This window comes from Siniperca chuatsi, linkage group LG8, assembly GCF_020085105.1.
Source record: "Siniperca chuatsi isolate FFG_IHB_CAS linkage group LG8, ASM2008510v1, whole genome shotgun sequence".
In the NCBI taxonomy this organism is placed as follows: Eukaryota; Metazoa; Chordata; class Actinopteri; order Centrarchiformes; family Sinipercidae; genus Siniperca; species Siniperca chuatsi.
Window position 1 is genome coordinate 9177474 of NC_058049.1, and position 17605 is coordinate 9195078.

General features: G+C 39.5%; 1 protein-coding gene across 3 annotated transcripts in view; it reads left to right on the forward strand.

Moving 5' to 3' along the window:
- Positions 1-472: 472 nt before the first annotated feature.
- LOC122880880 (cohesin subunit SA-1) overlaps positions 473-17605 on the forward strand; it is a 28999-nt gene continuing 11866 nt past the window's right edge. Inside the window, exons 1-28 of one of the 3 annotated variants that reach the window (XM_044206430.1) lie at positions 473-585; positions 738-887; positions 1341-1429; positions 2099-2195; positions 2516-2734; positions 3600-3696; positions 4024-4100; positions 4497-4701; positions 5509-5660; positions 6068-6265; positions 6652-6750; positions 7305-7384; positions 8101-8208; positions 8520-8616; positions 9286-9388; positions 9568-9671; positions 10244-10336; positions 10622-10714; positions 11672-11872; positions 12556-12623; positions 12704-12791; positions 13285-13365; positions 14462-14554; positions 14813-14981; positions 15481-15614; positions 16081-16182; positions 16933-17066; positions 17352-17474. In XM_044206430.1, coding sequence (XP_044062365.1) covers positions 1401-1429; positions 2099-2195; positions 2516-2734; positions 3600-3696; positions 4024-4100; positions 4497-4701; positions 5509-5660; positions 6068-6265; positions 6652-6750; positions 7305-7384; positions 8101-8208; positions 8520-8616; positions 9286-9388; positions 9568-9671; positions 10244-10336; positions 10622-10714; positions 11672-11872; positions 12556-12623; positions 12704-12791; positions 13285-13365; positions 14462-14554; positions 14813-14981; positions 15481-15614; positions 16081-16182; positions 16933-17066; positions 17352-17474 — 3044 coding nt within the window. In that variant the 5' untranslated portion in view covers positions 473-585; positions 738-887; positions 1341-1400. Of the gene's footprint in view, positions 586-737; positions 888-911; positions 941-1054; positions 1166-1340; positions 1430-2098; positions 2196-2515; positions 2735-3599; positions 3697-4023; positions 4101-4496; positions 4702-5508; positions 5661-6067; positions 6266-6651; positions 6751-7304; positions 7385-8100; positions 8209-8519; positions 8617-9285; positions 9389-9567; positions 9672-10243; positions 10337-10621; positions 10715-11671; positions 11873-12555; positions 12624-12703; positions 12792-13284; positions 13366-14461; positions 14555-14812; positions 14982-15480; positions 15615-16080; positions 16183-16932; positions 17067-17351; positions 17475-17605 lie in introns of those variants that run through there. The other 2 variants (XM_044206431.1, XM_044206432.1) reach the window with 2 other exon arrangements.

Consider the following 17605-nt stretch of genomic DNA (forward strand, 5'->3'; position numbering starts at 1 on the left):
ATTTTTTAAGCAAAAACTGGCAGGCTAATTGGAGCCATATAATGAGAATGTTTTAGTAATAAGTCATTCTAGCAAGTACAGGAAATGGGATGCACTGAAAGGTTTTCTGCTGCTGCTTGCTGGCACTGTTGAGCAACTTTCAGCCCAAAAGTTTGTTCTTGCAGTTTGAATAATTTTTATACAGGGAAACAATGGAAATAATTATTTATATAAATATATGCAGGACTGATGTCCCATTGAGGGTTTAATGTGTTATGCCTCTGCATCATTTTTGCTAACAAACATTGTAAAGCTAGGGAAATAAATGTTTTAATTTGAAGGTTCGGACCAGAAGTTGTGTGTTTCATCCCAGCTGGTTTGACTCTGGTCACAGCCTATCAAACACAGAACAATGGACCGTACAGGGCGCTCACAGGGGAGAGAAGGGTGAGGAGCCTGTGGTGGCGGGGCGGGGAGCAGCTGAGCCAACCACCTCAGTGTCCTAAAAACTGGACAGACAGACGCAGAGCAGACATACTGAAACATGGATACAATACAATATGACAGTGAATATAGAAACCTATAGAAGAAATGTCAATAAAAAGGGTAAAGCAAATTAACTGCAAATATTTACAGTTGTATTGTTATACTCTTATATTAAGCAATAGTTAAATTCATAATTTGAACTATAATTTTAAATCCACTGTGGTACTATTGACAATTGTTCAAATGACCACATTATGCTGCTTAATGACCAGGAATTGGAAATGACCAATGATCATCAAGTGACCTTCTGGAAGGACCAATCATCTTTTGATCTGAGGAGGCGCTGGCCAATCGGCATCCAGAGACACTTAACATACTTTTGCGCGCCCTTGAATGTCGTCGTTCATGAAGAGAGAGAAAATGTAAGCCAAGTCTGTCAAGAAAGGAACATACTGATCAATAATTATATTATCAGGTGTAAAAATGGTTTAATTAGTTTGCTAATGTTGATTATTGATTAATTTTCGCTGTAGTAGTTAGCTGGCTACTATCTTAAAAGCCAGAGTTTTCTATGTTCTAGGGATCGTCTGCTAATGGGTCTCGTCCGTTATCAACCCATGAGATCCATACAAGATTTCTTAGCAAAGATTTCTTCCCATTTGTTTTATGATATGTCATATGTGATAAGTTGGTCAGACTTGTAGGTTACTGATGTTCGACTGATTTTTAACATTTGTTAGAATTATGGTTACAAGTCCGATAATGGACGTTTGAAATACTATAAACGAGGCTACGCAAGTAGCTAGCTAGCTAGCTAGGTTTGCTCCAGTCTGTGGTTTGGTGTTGTAGCTAATTTTGTCTCCTCTCCCACACAGTCCATCTCTCTTGTGAGGAAAAAAATCATCTTACTATCTGTGGTGACTCTTTGACCGAAAATGGCAAGTGGAGACTCAGCTTTGGACAGGTAAAGTTAGCTAAACCCAGCTAATCTGGCTAAAGTGGCAATCTAGATGTGTTTTAGTTAGCTAAAGCTAAAGAAGTTAGGGTTGAACTCCGCAAGTTGTATGAAGCCTGGCATTTATCAGGCATACATATTTTGCTAATTTAAACATTTTATGCATACATTAACAGAAGAGAAACAATGTGTTATCCTCTAAAATTCAAAATTGAATAAGAAATGTATACATCCACATATCTCACTCAAACTTCAGAATTATTCCTTATTAAACCCAAGTGGCTCATTGAGATTGTCCATAATGACCTCACATTTTACACTGTTTATTTGCACTGCATTAGCAGCATGTGTGCATCTATAGCAGCTAAAACTATCCAGCAAAGAGGCAAGAAGGAGTGCTGAAACAATATCCAATGCACAGTCAAAGCTGTATTAAAGAGGGTTGAAGAGACAAGGACAAATGGAATAAATGCAATAATTTGAGACACTGGGAGCTCAGACACAGACACTGTTGGCCACAATAACAGAATTACGGGGTACGAATCAGTAACGCATGTGCTCAAATCATCAAAATTGTTTTCATGATACATGCCCAGCTCTGTAGTCATGTTAGCCTTAGTAATAATATTTGTTGATGCTTAGATTTGTTTTGATTCAATTTTCTTACATGTGTATTAGTCTTGAGGAGTTGGATGACTTCTCAGATTCCGGCAGTGACTATGAAGCCACGATGAAAGCCACAAAGCGGAGAAAACAGGCAGTGCCTGGACCTTGGGTAAATTATTAATTAAACAATTTATCTCAAAATAGTTCATTTTCATTTACATGTTATTCATTTAGATTATTCACAAAGGAGTAGATCAGGGCTATGATCTTCTTTAAGTTTGGTATTTTTTTATTGTATTAATTCAAGTTACAACATTGTCGATCATTTCTCAGTTCTTATAAAAGATCAAAAAGGCTTAACCATAATAGCTGCAACAGTGTGGTAAGCCTACTCCTTATCTTGCCATGGCTATCACTAATTCAGTTGACAACATCAATTCACTTTAAATCCACTGCTGAGCTGCCCTCCCATCTCTCTTTCATCTCAAGCCACCCAAGAGACCCAGGCGTAAAGCTGCATTGAAGGTGACGTCCAGCCCCAGTAGTAGCCCCATCCCCACTGCTGCAGACCCCTCCCTGCAGCAGCATTCCCGGGGGACATCCAGGCAGGCTTCCCCTCGACCTGTGACGAGAGTGAACGAAGGGAATCGGGGCATCAGTGCAGAGGATATCTATGATGCTATCTGCTCTGGAAAGAGCGCCATGGTGGTGCGCAAACCCTCAGTTGAAGAGCATAGGGGGAAGGGGGTGTAGAGATAAACATATGAAGGGAGGGAGGTGCTGAAGGAGGCATGTGTAATGAGAAGAGAAACAAGGCTCTAAGAGCCGACAGTGAGAGAGATTATCATCTGCTGTCAGTGGCTGACTGATGGGACCCTACAGAATTGCCTTTGATATGCGGAGAGGAAGGAGTGTTTTCACTGGGTTGTGTAGTCAATTATTGACAGCATGCGTCCATCCTATCAATTGTGCTGTGCCCAGTCTCTTCTTAAAGACTAGAAAAGAAGTACCACATAACAATAGAAAGACAAAAAAGTGTGGTGAGCAGTAATAAAAAGAGTTTGTCACTACAGTATAGAGCAGCAACACAATGCAGGTGGTGATTCTGGGTGAAGGCCCACTTTCATACAGCACATTCAGCAAATCTGGCGAACTGCAGTTCACTAAATTTTACTCCGCTACGCAAAGGCTTCTCATTTCTAGGCTAAAATTTACTCCATGCTTCTTCTACATTTCCAATTTATTACACTTTGCATATGGTACACTATCATTAACAACACGACAAATGTTCTAAAGTAGTGTCTTTTTATGTGTAATGGTGCCATGGTTGCCAAAATGATTATGCAAAGGAGATGATGAATAAAATTGGAATTTAAAATGTGCAGAAAATATAAACAGAAGAGAAAGTTGGGGCATACAGACCCACATATGTTACTGAGAAAAACATAAAAGGCCAATGGTAGAAAGAAAGGTTAAAGCTGAAATCTGTAATTTTATTCAAATGATATATTGTTATAATATCCCTCTACCCTTTTGATCTGAGCCTTGGCTGCTATCTCCTGTCAATCTTAAGACGGTGGTGGACGAGTGGCTGGACAGCTACAAGCAAAGCCGAGAGGCGGGGCTGCTGGTGCTCATCAACTTCATTGTTCAGTCCTGCGGATGCAAAGGTCAGAGGTCAAGAGAGCCCACAACATGAGGGGTGGGGGTCAAAGTTCAAGAGATTATCTTTCCACTTTCAGCTCAGGCAGTGATCAGCAGTCCACTATTGATCTCCCAGTATGGTAACAATACAATGTCTAGGTGCTGTGTTAATCCTCTGTCTATTGACAACACACCATATCAATATTTTGTGAGAGTGGAATGAAAATGAAAAAAATCGTACCATGTCATTTAATGTTTGGGACATATAGAGGAAACAGAATTATTGTATTATTACATCTATGTCCAGGTGTTTAATGTGGATCATTGCTCTAGGGTTTTGTTCTTTTGTCCAGGTGTGGTGAGCAGAGAGATGTTTGACAGCATGCAGAATGCAGAGATCATCAGCACACTAACCAAAGAGTTCAATGAGGTGAGAAAAGGACAACCCTAGTTCAGACATAGTTTAGATTTGTTTAAATAAATCCTAAAAATATAGATTATTCTTACAGATCTGCATGTTTGAATCTAGTTCATAGACTTTGTCATCCCTTCTCACTTCTAATAATCCTGCTCTGATTTGCTGAGAAAGTCAAACAACCTCCATATCCCAGGCAATTATGATCCAAAGGATGGAGTACAGCATGATGGAACACACTAATTCAAATCTAATGCTGATAAATGGACACATTAATGAGTTAATCACTTTGTTTTGCTGCTGATATAATTGTCATTAGCAGAGCAAACTACAGGCTTCTGCCTCAAATATCTATACTTAGCACAGTGTAAGATGTTTCCTCCATTTCTTTTGTTTCCTTTCATCCTCCAGGATTCAGTGAACTACCCTCTGTGCACTCCAGGACCCCAGCTGAAACGTTTCAAAGCCGGCCTGTGCGAGTTTGCTCGGGTTCTGGTGCGCTCATGTCGGAATAGCCTCATTTATGACGAGCACCTCTTCCCCTCCCTGCTGGCCCTGCTCACCGGCCTGTCGGACTCGCAGGTCAGAGCCTTCAGGCACACCAGTACCCTACTTGGTAAGCTCATCGGTACAATACAGGTGCATAAAATAGAGAAGTGTACACACTCTGAAACTGATTTCACAAGGGAGCTTTGATTACAGTGTTACCACACTTTGTGATCGGTGGTTATCACTTTTGTAATTGAAGATACTTTCTTTAGTTTTTGATAGGGGTGAAAACCTGCACTCAACGCTCGTGATACCTGAGGTTTTTCTCCTGTTTCTCTGGGGGGCAGAACAAACTGCTCCATTCAGCTGACATCTGTTTTAGTTGCTAGAGAAGTTCTTTTGTTTTTCCGAATGTACTCCTCCAGTATAGCTTGCTTTTGTTGTTTCTCATTGTTTTCTTTTGAAAACCTCTGCTCATCCATGTGATTTCTTTCCTCCATTCAACAGCTTATCCATAATGCGATTAGGCTAGTAAGTACTGTACATTATTGGGGAGGATTTACTTTTTATACTGTAGATAATTAAAAGGGACGCAAGTCCTCAGTCAAGAAGGTAACTATTAGACACATGTTGTTGATGATTTCTATGGTACATTGTATATAACCTAATGTAGCCTGTAAATGTAGACTGTGACTGTACCTATTGTGTGCATCGTAAAATCTGATTCAAAAATGAAAATCGTGTTTAGTGAGTAGGGGCGAAAGTGGCAGACTGGGGGTGGCTTTATCCATAAGGTGTGAGATGATGGTTTTTCTTGTTTTAAGTATTAATTTAGAAACATCACCTGTCTTTCCCCCTCAAATCGACCCCTGGTTATATGTACTTCTTTCAGTACTGTCTAGCCTTGTCAGTCTGCATGTTTTTCTGTTGTTAGCCATGAAGTTGATGACTGGGCTGGTGGAAGTAGCTGTGATAGTGTCTGTTCAGCTGCAGACCACCCAGCGGCGATACGACATGGAGAACAGCAAGAGGGCGCATGACAGAGCCTCTGACAGACTGGAGGAGTTGCAGGCCTCCATCAGTGAGGTGACTCACACACACAAACACTGGCATGAGTACAGACACACGACCACTTTCAACTACATTTGCTTTACAAGAAACATCTTACAGGTTTTTTTGTTTACTTTTCATGGGAAAGGATACAATGCACACTGCCAAGGGCCAGTGATTTCTAAGTGTGATCAAACTGAAATACACATATTTAAGGCATTTTTTGCATGTAAGTAGGTCCTTGACAACAATCTTTATTGGCTGTTGGTTTTGAAATGGTCTTTTTTTTTAACCACCCAAATAGATTTTCCAAATAAGTCAAAGAAATTGTTTTACTTTCAGAGTGCACGCTCTGTGTTATTGTTAAGACTGGTAAAGTAGCATTAGGAGTAAAACAAAGGATGCATGTTTATATGCATGTGTTTCATTTGTATGTGTTGTAGCTGCAGGAAAACAGAGAAGAGGTATCCTCTTTGATGAACGCCACGTTCCGTGGTGTGTTTGTGCACCGTTACCGAGACCGGCTGCCTGAGATCCGCACAGCTTGTATTGAGGAGTTGGGCATGTGGCTAAAAATGGACCCTGAAGACTTCCTGAATGATGGATGTCTTAAATACCTGGGTTGGACCCTGCATGACAAGGTACACACATATACACAGGACTAGACAGTAGACAATACATGACAGAGTAAAGTGTTACTATAATGTCCTTTCACCACTCACCGCTGGCAACACTATGTGTCACAGAGGTAGCAGCTGTTTGTCTGCAGCCCTCCGCAGGCAAGCAGTGGAAATAGCAATGACAAGGACTAAAGTGTATAGGGAATCCAAATTAAGCAGCTTTTTAAATTTATATTCATGCTTTATAGGCTTTGACAGACACTATTGTATAATATCTGCAGACAGACACACAAAGGATCACATACACACATTCACACAAAGAGAAATGTCCACTATGAGACTTGGGCATCAGTCTGTATGCAGCTTATAGAGGGTGTGTTACTGTACTTTCTTCTTCTTTCCCTCAGCAAAGTCCAGTGCGTCTGCAGTGTGTGCGTGCCCTGCAGGGTCTGTACCAAGAGAATGAATTCATTGGCCGCCTGGAGCTTTTCACCAGCAGATTTAAAGTGAGGCATCCCTCTGGATTGGACTCACACCTCATTTAATGCCTCTTTTCTCCCTCCTTTTCCCTCTTGTCTGTCTTTGTCTGTCTGTCTCAGCATCTCTCTTTAATCTATTGTTTCATCTTATTGTATTGTTCCTATTTTGTTGCCTGTCTATATCACTCCTCCCAGTATTTTTCTCCCCCTCCCCTATTTCTTTGCCTTGTTAGGTTTTTTTTTCTAACCATTTCTGTTTGTTGTTATGGTCTCTTCCTTTGTCTGGGCATGTGACTGAGTGCGTTAATTGCTGCCAATTACTGATGGTTAATAAGCTCTTCTCAAACACACAAAAACCATGCAAAGCCACATGTGCTGCAGCAGATAAAGGGTTTTTGTGCCATGGCTTAGCGCCTAATCATTGGGTTTGTGTGTGTGCATGTTTGTCTGGGGGTGTGGGTACATTTATGAATGTCTGTGCGCGTCTGTTTGTCTGCTGGCATGATTTTTCATTTGTCTGTGTGTGTGTGCCACTGCATATCTGAATTTCTGTGTGTGTGTGTGTGTGTGTGTGTGTTTAGGAGAGGATACTCAGCATGGTGCTGGACAAGGACTCAGACGTGGCAGTGGAAGTGGTCAATCTGTTGCTGCTGATCCAACAGTGAGGGGTTTCTCTGTCTCTGGTGGTTTCTCTGTGCCACTATCTGCAACATCCAGTACAGGAATTTCATTTTAGTAGATCAAAACATACCAAATATAGTACATTTTACTGATACAATTTCAAGTGCCTTTTCCTCTTTTTTGCATAGATAGTTTTGAGCTTTAGTTACAGAAAAGTTCTATTCAAATGCAGTTTAGAGCATGAGTAAAATGCTTTTGCATTTCCCTGATAAACTCTTCAAGACCCCTGAGTAAAACGTTTTTTATCTGAAAAAGTGATGCACACTCACCTGAATTCTCACCTGAAGTGTAAGGTGAAAATAACCAAATACTGTTTATATATCTTGCTTGCCCACAAATAATTCCAAGTCCAGTTTCTCAGCAATAGAAGTGTAATGGTTACTCATAACTGTGATGACACTCTTTGTTATTAATGCTGATGACTCATGTGAGTCGTGATCTCTCAAGTTGGCCAACATCTCACACCACTGACTCAAGTCACGTGTAAATTAGATGTTTTTAGGATTAATTAACAAGAGAGATGACAATGTGGTAATGAAATTTAAAAATGATGGTGAGAAAAATTTGGTCAAATATCAATACAAATCACTTGACATGAGTAAACACATGCTTGATGACAAAGGGTTTTCCACTTTGTTTTCTTACTGTAACTAACTATATTTACCTGTAACTGATTTAATGTGTGCACATATGCAGGAAGACAGAGGAAGGCCTGAGGGAAGACGAGTGCGGCCACATCTATCCCCTGGTTTACGCTTCACACAGAGGCCTGGCGTCTGCAGCCGGTGTCTTCCTCTACAACAAGTACATTTTCATCCTTCTCTTCCTCACGCTGTCAGACTAAGCGTTGTAGAGTCGTAAGGTGCAACTCTGTATGTGTGCCTTGTTCATGTATTTGACATATATGTTAACATTTTCTGTTTGTTGTATGATTTCTTCATCAAAGGCATTCCACCAAAAAGACAACATTCAAACCCTTTTCACGAACTTAGGAGGAGATGTTAGTTAAATTTGTTGACAGCTTTTGTAATTCACACCAAAGCTTGGATGAATAACTGTTTTCACTTTTTGGTTAATATAAAGTGAAAATTGTTTTTTGTGTGTGTGTGTGTCAGGCTGAAAAGTGTGATTGCCAGTGACAACCAGGGGAATGATAAAAGTGACAATGCAGCCTTCTTTCAAATATTCATCTCCTTCTACATCCAGAGTGAGGTAGTGTCTTTTTCCGTTCCCATCTTCCCTCTATTCCAATCTGTCTCTCTCCCTCTGTTTGAAGGTAGAATCATTTGACAACAACATAAAAATGTATATGTGTCACTTTCTTCATTTTTTATTTTCTTCACCGGCAGTGGGATTTGAAGAAGCCCTGACTGTTTGACTAAAAAAGCTGAAATATTTGGTTCCAAAGTACATTTATCATTCATTTAGCTCATAGAGAATTGGATTTTTTATATATTTATTTATTAGTTTAAATCCTGTTTTATGTTGAGCTCCCTATGAAATGCTACACTAGCCACAAAACAAAACAACATCCACCCAAAAGCCCAAGTATCTGATTTTTGCTGTCTGATGATCAAATTAGTAGCTAGTTGATGCGGAGCTGTTTTAAAGTCTTTTGAACCAAGTCCAAGTCACATCTCAAGTCTTTAAGCCGTAACCTACAAGTCAAAAGGGTTTTCAGGTCTATAAGTGTTTAGTATGATGAGCACAATGGCCAAATTCTCAACAAATGATTATATATGTTGTTGTGCCGGACATTAGTATTGAGTTCAACTGTAAACCATGCATTATGTCATGGGTAAAATAAATGATGGTCATTGTAGTTCAGAAAGACACAGGTGTTGTAAAGTTAATCTAAAACAATTAATTCATTCTTGACAGTTCCATGAGCATGGGGCATACCTGGTGGATAGTCTGTGGGGTGTGGCAGGATCTGAGCTGAGAGACTGGGAGACTATGACGGCACTTCTGCTGCAAGACGCTGGTGAGGAACAAGACTGTGTACACACCAAAAGCAGTATTAGTCAGTGCATAGAGCTCCGCTTAACACCAATAAACAATCATTTATATAACTTTCATGTTGCTCCTTCACTGTCCCTGCATTATGTAGTTTCAGCCGTCACCCACTCAGTTCTACACCTGTCTTTACCTCTGTGTTGTCAGGTCTGATGTATGAGGAGGAGGGGGCTCTCATAGAGCTGATGATGTGTGCCATCAGACAGGCAGCACAGGCAACCCCACCAGTTGGGAGAACTCAGGGCAAGAAGGTGGTGACACACACAGACAAATACAGGATAATTCTCTGTAGTTTATGATTTATGGAACAGTGGAGCTTGGGGGCGAGAGAAATGTCATTCTTTGTTTATACTTCAAATGTAACTATCATACTAAAAGTCATAGTTTTAAAGCTACAATATGCAACTTTGTGACACTAAACAGGAATATGAGATATACCACAGCAGTCTGAATCATATGTGCGAATATCATTTTTCCTTTTCATAACAGTTCTCACTTATTTTTGGTTACCTCAGTCTTGGACTTCATCTCATTTCTAGATAGACAGCTTATCACAATGAGTGACAGGTGCTGTGCATGAACTTGACCACCAATTTTTTAAGACAAAAAGTCTCAGATTTTAGCTTTAAATGTTCACAGTGTTGTGAAAAGTGGATTATTTTATTGTTTATGTTGGTAATTTTTTCACCTGTGGTCACATTACTTTGAAAACATAGGAAACACACACACAGTCTCATAATATCTGAATGCTTTTTGTCCTCGCACGTCTACATGGTTGAACTGCTGGCCTGTGACTGTTCACTGAACGTACATGTGGGATTAGATCCTGAGTATGAAGGATAAGAAGGTCCAGGAACAAGACAGGAGACGTATCACTGCACACTTCATCCCCTTACTGCCACAGCTGCTGGCCAAGGTACATAGCCATGGTTCACTTAACATATTTTATAACACTTCTGTTACATATTGTTAAATTTAATACATTGTACACAAAGGGTTAAAACTGTTAAGCAACTATGTGAAGTGTTGGTGAAACATTGCTACCTTAAATTCTACACTAAAGAATCATACAGTATTACTTTCATTATACTTTCATCATATTACATTGAGCATGAAGGTAAAATTACTATACCAAGTATACATATACAGTATTTTACATTTTCATGTCATATGTTTTTCTCCTTCCCTCACTGACCTGCAGTACTCAGCAGATGCAGGGAAGGTGAGCCTCCTTCTCAAAGCTCCTCTCTACTTTCACCTGGAGATGTACAACAGTTCTCCGCAGCTAGAGAAGGTAGGAGTGGTGGAAATGTGGAGGACTGACATAATTAATTACCCTGAATAGATGATTCAAATCTCTTTAGAAATTACCTCATGTTCCTTCTGAATCATTACCCCTCTCGCATATTTTCCTCCTAAACCCACTTTAACATTCTCTTATTCTAAAGTATATTCCTGAGATGTTCATGAGAGAAATGAAAGTAGACAAATAGAAGGGATTGGTGCTCAGAGAGACCGTTTCCATACACAGTTAATGACCTGGCATCTTCAAATAATTAACACAAAGGAACAATCAATGAAAAATGGTTATTAAGCCAAATATTAGAGGAAAATAAACTGAACAAAAGTGAGTGAAAGAGTGAAAGTCTGTCAGGTCAAAATAAACAAAAGTGAACAATGACTAACCTGGTCGGGGTCATTATGGGGCTTGAGGCAATGAGCTCACCTGTGGCAGATTGCCTCAGCCAGCAGACGCTGAACCTGTGGTGATGAGGAAGGCACATAATAGACAACCAGCAGGGGTACAAATAAGATCAAGTGGGGAGGCACTTAATTCTGATGTAAATGTATCACCACAAGAGACATTTAGAAACAATATAAGTGACCTAGTGGTGTTCAGTGGGTACGCATTACAGCAGTGAAGTGGAGCAATGTCCAATTTCAATGTAACTCAAAAAGTGTACACTCTCTTATACACACCCACTGTCTTCACCTGCACCTAAATATGAGGAGCCCGGCTCTGTCTTAAGCATTTAGTTAAAATTCTAATCATCCCCTTCTTCAATATTTATTTTACCTCATTGATACAGTCATCACAATGAATGCTGGCTGCCCCTGCTCACTCACTCCAGTCAGTGTTCTTGAGTGAGTGAGAAAACCAATAAACTGTCCGATGCAATACATACAGTACTTAACCTGTTCTACTTCCATCTGCTGTTCTCCCTTGGTCTTTCCTCCATCTCTCTGTCAGCATCTGGACCTGCTGCTGTCTCAGACATGTGGTATTGTAGAGAAGCACACAGAGGTCACCGTGTTGGAGGCTTGCGCCCACCTGGCCAGCACCCTTTGCTCCGACCGTTACACCTTCTCCTCCCGCGCACACCTGGCATTCAGCCAGCTGGTGGACGGCCTGACTGAGTGCTTCAGCACCTACTTGAGTGATTTGCTGCAGGTGGGGAAGCTTGCATACAGACAAATATGGCATGTTATTAAATGCATGGACATACTATTCTGTCCACACCATTTATATCATTGAGGGTAGGCTAAATAACAGAAACACCTTTGTATAAAGCAATACTATTAAACAGCACCACAAACTGCAGAAAAGGGTATGCTTTATTGCAGGACTGTTGTTTTAGACGACATTAGTTTTAGCTAGGTGTACCTAATAAACTGGCAACTGAGTGTATGCTGGTATAGTGTTGGCAGCTGTAGTTCATGTATAGTATATTGTAACACAAAGTAGTGTCTCCAATGCACCATATTATTGATTTCAGTTGTCCATAAAAGCATGAAGTAATCGGTTAAACTAGTTAAAGTTAAAGTAATTCTAGTACATGGATACACGCACACCTGCTGTATGTAATTAAACTGAAAACACAGGATTGTGCTCCAGAACACCAAAAGAAGGCAATTAAAAAAAAGTTCAAAACTGACACAGACTTTTTTTATAAGTCACAACTGTTAGGGTGTTTAATGCAAGCCCGTCTTTATAATTAATTAGTTGTTTTTAGTTGACATGTTTTTGTAGCAAAACAAACAAAAAAACAGATTGGTAAGCATCTGTTCTCTCAAGTGTGTGTGTGTGTGTGTGTGTGTGTGTGTGTGTGTGTGTGTGTGTGTTTGTGTACCCAGGGTACTGCAGATGACGATGACGTATACAGTGCAGCCACTGCCTTGAAAAGGATTGCAGCCTTGAGCAGGTAAGAGTGTGTTCTAATGATAAACATGGCCGTTGTACAGACTGTTTCTTACACAGAAGTTGTGTGTCTGTGTTGTCCAGTGCCAAGGACCCAACAGGCTGGAATCTGTTCGACTCCTGTCTTGAGCTTCTGAAGGGGAGGATGGAGTCCAGGGAGCTCGATAAGGAGGTCTGTGATAAAGTCACACAATTTGGTATTTGAGGGGGAGTGTTGTGATAATAGAGGCCATAACTTAAGGTGGTTCAAACCCCTGGAAAATCTGAGTAGATTTATTTTTTAATGATAAACAAGGATGGGTGTGCAATGAAATATAGCGTGTTACTTCATGATTCTAAAACACCACAATATGCATCATGGAGCTAAAAGGTTTACTGCAATATCATGTAAATTGTATTAATTGCCTTTCAAATGAGGCATGTTTTGACTGTGTTTTTTTAATTTACTTCATATGCATTTATGCCACCTCTGAATTTGCTGAACTGAAGTACAGAAAATTTTAGTTTTGGTGAATTTAGTGCAACTAGGTTCAGACATTTTAATGAGGACATTTTCACAACATTTTTAATTATTTTATTTAGTTTTTTGTACATATGGATCTGCTTGGAAAAGATAAGTGGAAAATACTTATATTTTTGTATTATTTCCTTTTGTATAATTTCAGCTCATGGTGTCGGCTCTGAAGTGTGCAGCCTTTCACCTGATGTGGGCTAAAGTGAATGCAGTCAACTCCACACCAGCTGAGGTTCTTTTCTCCAACTCTGGATTCATCCTTTATTGGATGTTTAGAAATAGTTTGACCTTCTCTGTCTTTCACACACCAAGAGATTTCACACACTGACTTGGCTCCTGCCTACCTGCACAAGATAACACAACCTGCGTGATAAATACTTTTTTGATGGCTATCGCATCATAGCCAACACATGGTGGCCATATTGGTGGCCTTCCCGCGTATTTATGGAGCTCTTCTTGTCTGTGTTCAACAATTCACCAGCTGCGCAGACAGCAGGCAATTAACGCAACAATCTGCTTGTCTACATCCAGGCCCATGATGACACAAACATTTATTTCCCTCTGCTTCACACTTTTTCCTACTGTTTATCTTTACGCATTTGTTCCATCTTCACTCTTGTTCTCTCGTTGTCACTTTTTCTGCTGTTTTTTCTCTCACTCTCTTTCATACACACTGAGCATGTCATTATTATTGTCATTCAGCCATTTGTGTGTTTACCAAGTTCCAGAGAAAACTCATACAAATCCCTTCCTTGTGTTAAGTTATATTCATCTCTTGTCTATTTTTATGTATTAATAGCAGCACTCAAACTGGCCGGTTCCTCCTACATGCATACTCACACACAAACACATTGAAACATCCACATGTAGGTTAGGTCAGTTACTGCAAAGAAAAGAGTGGATTTTTATTTGTGGCTGATCATTTTGTCTATGCTACTATCTACTTTGGCAACAGGATGGCATAGTTAACAGGAAGAGAGCACTTTAATAGCTATCATAGTTTTACATCCCTTTAAAAAAGTGTCCATCAAGAATCCCTACTGGCATCCGAGGTGGTTGGAAATTTTTTAACTCCATACTTTGAACCTCTTGTTGAATGAGCAAATGCAAATTTACAATTTTTGTTAATTGGACAGTTGCCATTGTTTCTTTCAAGTCTTAAATCCCAGTTGGTTGATAAATAACAGGCTGAATTACAATTATAATGTCCACATGATGAAAATAGCCTGCCTTGCACCTCATTCCTGTCCTACAAACACAAATATACACATTAATGATCATATTTGGGATCTCCTTACCTCTGCTCTTTGTCTCTCCATCTGTTCTAGGCAGAACTGAAGCGTCTGAAGAAGGAGGTGCGTTTGTTCTGCAGAGTCTGTCAGAACTGTCTGTCTCTGAACCAGGCTGAGATCAGAGATCAGGTAAAAACTTTATTACAGTTAGTCCCATATATGTACTAACAGTGCAGCCATATCATTTTGAAAACTAAGGCTGTATATTAGTGGCTTATTACAAGTTCAAAGTTAGTTCAGACAAGCTACAGACTTGTTGGCAAGCTGATAACTTCTTTGTCAGCTTTGACATGCTGACAAACTCGATATTTATAAAAGATTACATATCTGAATTTTAATTTATAAAGACGGTAAATTATAATAAAGTTTGTGTCCTTCCATCCACAGGCATTTGAGTTGCTCTGTGACTTGCTGCTCTTGTACAGTGTGAGTTCAGCCCGCTCTGAACCCGCCCTCCAAACGCTGGTCCACCTGCCGTCTGATTCCCTGCGCTCTGAGATGGCTGCTTTCCTCCTGGACTACGTTTTCTCTGACACTGAAGACGCTGAGCTCAATGGTATTTTGACACCTAATGAAAAAATAACACCAACTCTTAATAAATGTTTGCATAAACTGTGGTACTTTCCAGAAGAACTTTTAGCTCTCTAGTCATCCTCTCCATTTTTTATACCACTGAATGATGATGTTCAGAAAAGGGTTTTGTTTTCCTTGTGGATGTGTAGTGTTTTGGAAACAGACTGCTAAATTTTAACACTGCCAAAGCTCTCGCAGAGTACTCTGCCATCATGTATGCCTGCAGACATAGTTTTTGATGTCTTGTTTTGAGAATCTGCTGCTATAACAAATCTTTTTTTTTTCTTTCTGTATTTCACAATGCGCTGCCAATTCCCAAGCCAAAGACCAGTCTTTCATCACATGTTCTGTTTTGCTTGTGTCACCTCAAAGTTTTCTCCCTGTCTCCCTGCCTACATCTTTCACGTTAACTATTGGTCTATTTCTGTCCTGTCTTGTGCTCTCCTTTCCCTTCCCATTCCTTCACCACCTGTCCTCTCTAGTTGAGGGTGAGGAGGAGATGAAGATAACTCTTCTCCAGAGGAAGCGCAACCAGCTGGCTGGCTACTGTAAGCTGGTCATCTACGGGGTGCTGGACCTCACAGCTGCCACAGACGTCTTCAAGCACTACAGCAAGGTCGAGATGGAGATAAGGGCTTTAAGGGATAGTTAAATTTTATTAGCCTAGCATATTATATATACAATATAAGCATACATTCATATATATCGACTGGCTGTGTGTCACAATTATGTGCACATGTAAGCAAAATGTTAAGTTAAATTAATGAGTTTAGAAAATAGTTAAATTAATAGTTAAATTATACCATTATTCTTTGGAGAAATTAATTGGGTTAGGAATACAGGAAACAAGTTTATACAAAATTAATTATCGAGAGGATGTGTAAGAGAGTGGAGGAGGGTGAGAAAATCTGTTTTAGAAGCAGCGAGGTGCTAAGAATGAGTCAGAGGGAAGAGTGGTAAAAGAAGCACAGAAGGGAGTGGATTATTTTTACATTTTTAGATATTTAGACAGTGCTGTTAATTAAACAGACTAATGATCATAACTGAAGTTAATTTTTCTTTTCTTTTCCGGTTTTCACCAGTACTTTAAAGACTTTGGCGACATCATTAAAGAGACTGTAAGCAAGAGCAAGCTCATCAGTCCCGTACAGAGCGCCAAGACTGTCTGTCTGAGTCTGCAGCAGGTCTGCACTACTCAATAACCAGCCTCTAATTATTTCTCACTGAGAATTTTTATTGTGTAGTGTGATAGCAATGAACTTTTAATGATTACATGAAATACCTTAACAGTGAATTTTCTTGTTTGTTTGTTGCGTGAAAATTGTCATTTATTATGATGATAATACGAATACTGTAATATACTAAAAATAATAGTACTAAATGTTTTCTCTTCTTAATCACATCTTTTGAAAATTGTGTATATTTTTGTTATATCAGCTTTCATAATTTTATGTTTCTTCAAACATCACACATATATATATATATATATATATATATATATATATATATATATATATATATATATACACTTCTAAAAGGTAATTTTACTGGTTTTAAGTTTTGCGTTATTTCTACAGGCTGAAAATGTCCACATATAAGCAAATCATATTACATTGTGACAATGTGTTATCTGCCCCAGAAGTACATGTGAATCTATGTATGTATTATCTACTACATGACTAACATTTTAATTGTGCCTGGCCAATCACAGAGAATTATATAAAACATATAAATCCCAGAAACGTATATATAAATGTTCTGTAATTGTTTAGTCAATTCAGTGCCAAGCCAATTAAAACCAGCGCTTGAATTGCTTTGAAGTATTTTTTAACTTTAGCCAACCAGCACACAAGTCTGTCCTTATCTATAAAACTGTTTGAATGGCATAGCATGGCTTAACATGTTTATGTAAAGTCATGTTTGTGTGTGTTCAGCTCTTCTCAGAGATGCTTACGGAGGACCACAGCAGGCAGGATCTCGGTGAGATTAGAGACTTAGCCAAGAGGCTTGCCATGAGTTTTGGCATCGATCTTCATCGTGTCCGCAAACCACTGGTGGCTCTGCACATGTAAGTAACGCATACAGACCAGCCTTGTCAGGTTATCACTGTTTATTCTATTCTTACAGCTGTGAGGGCTGTTTTCTGGCTCTTAGAGGCAGCCATAGCTCAGTGAATGCAAAAGACACAGATACTCTTCCTCTAACATGATAATCAACTTTTCATAATGAATCGTCACACTTGAAGGGTGTAAATTAAAAAAGTTAAGTGTTTTTACTCTATATTTGTTCATTCTGTGTTATCGATTTGTTTTTTATGTTAGAGCTATTGTGTGTTTGTTGTGTTTGCTCTTAGGGATGGTATACGTTTTGCGTTTCGGGACCCACAGGAGGGAGAAGAGCAGCACCCGAATAAGGCCTTCTTGGAGATCCTCAGCGAGTTCAGTTTCAAGCTGCTGCAACAGGATCGCGCCCAGCTGTGAGAAACTAAAATTCACAAACTCATCCACACAAACATGTTTACTCAAATATGAGCTCTCTCGCTGAATTTCAGGACCTTAATACTAACTTAACAATACCGTCTCACTTATCTGGATCCAGTGCCAATGT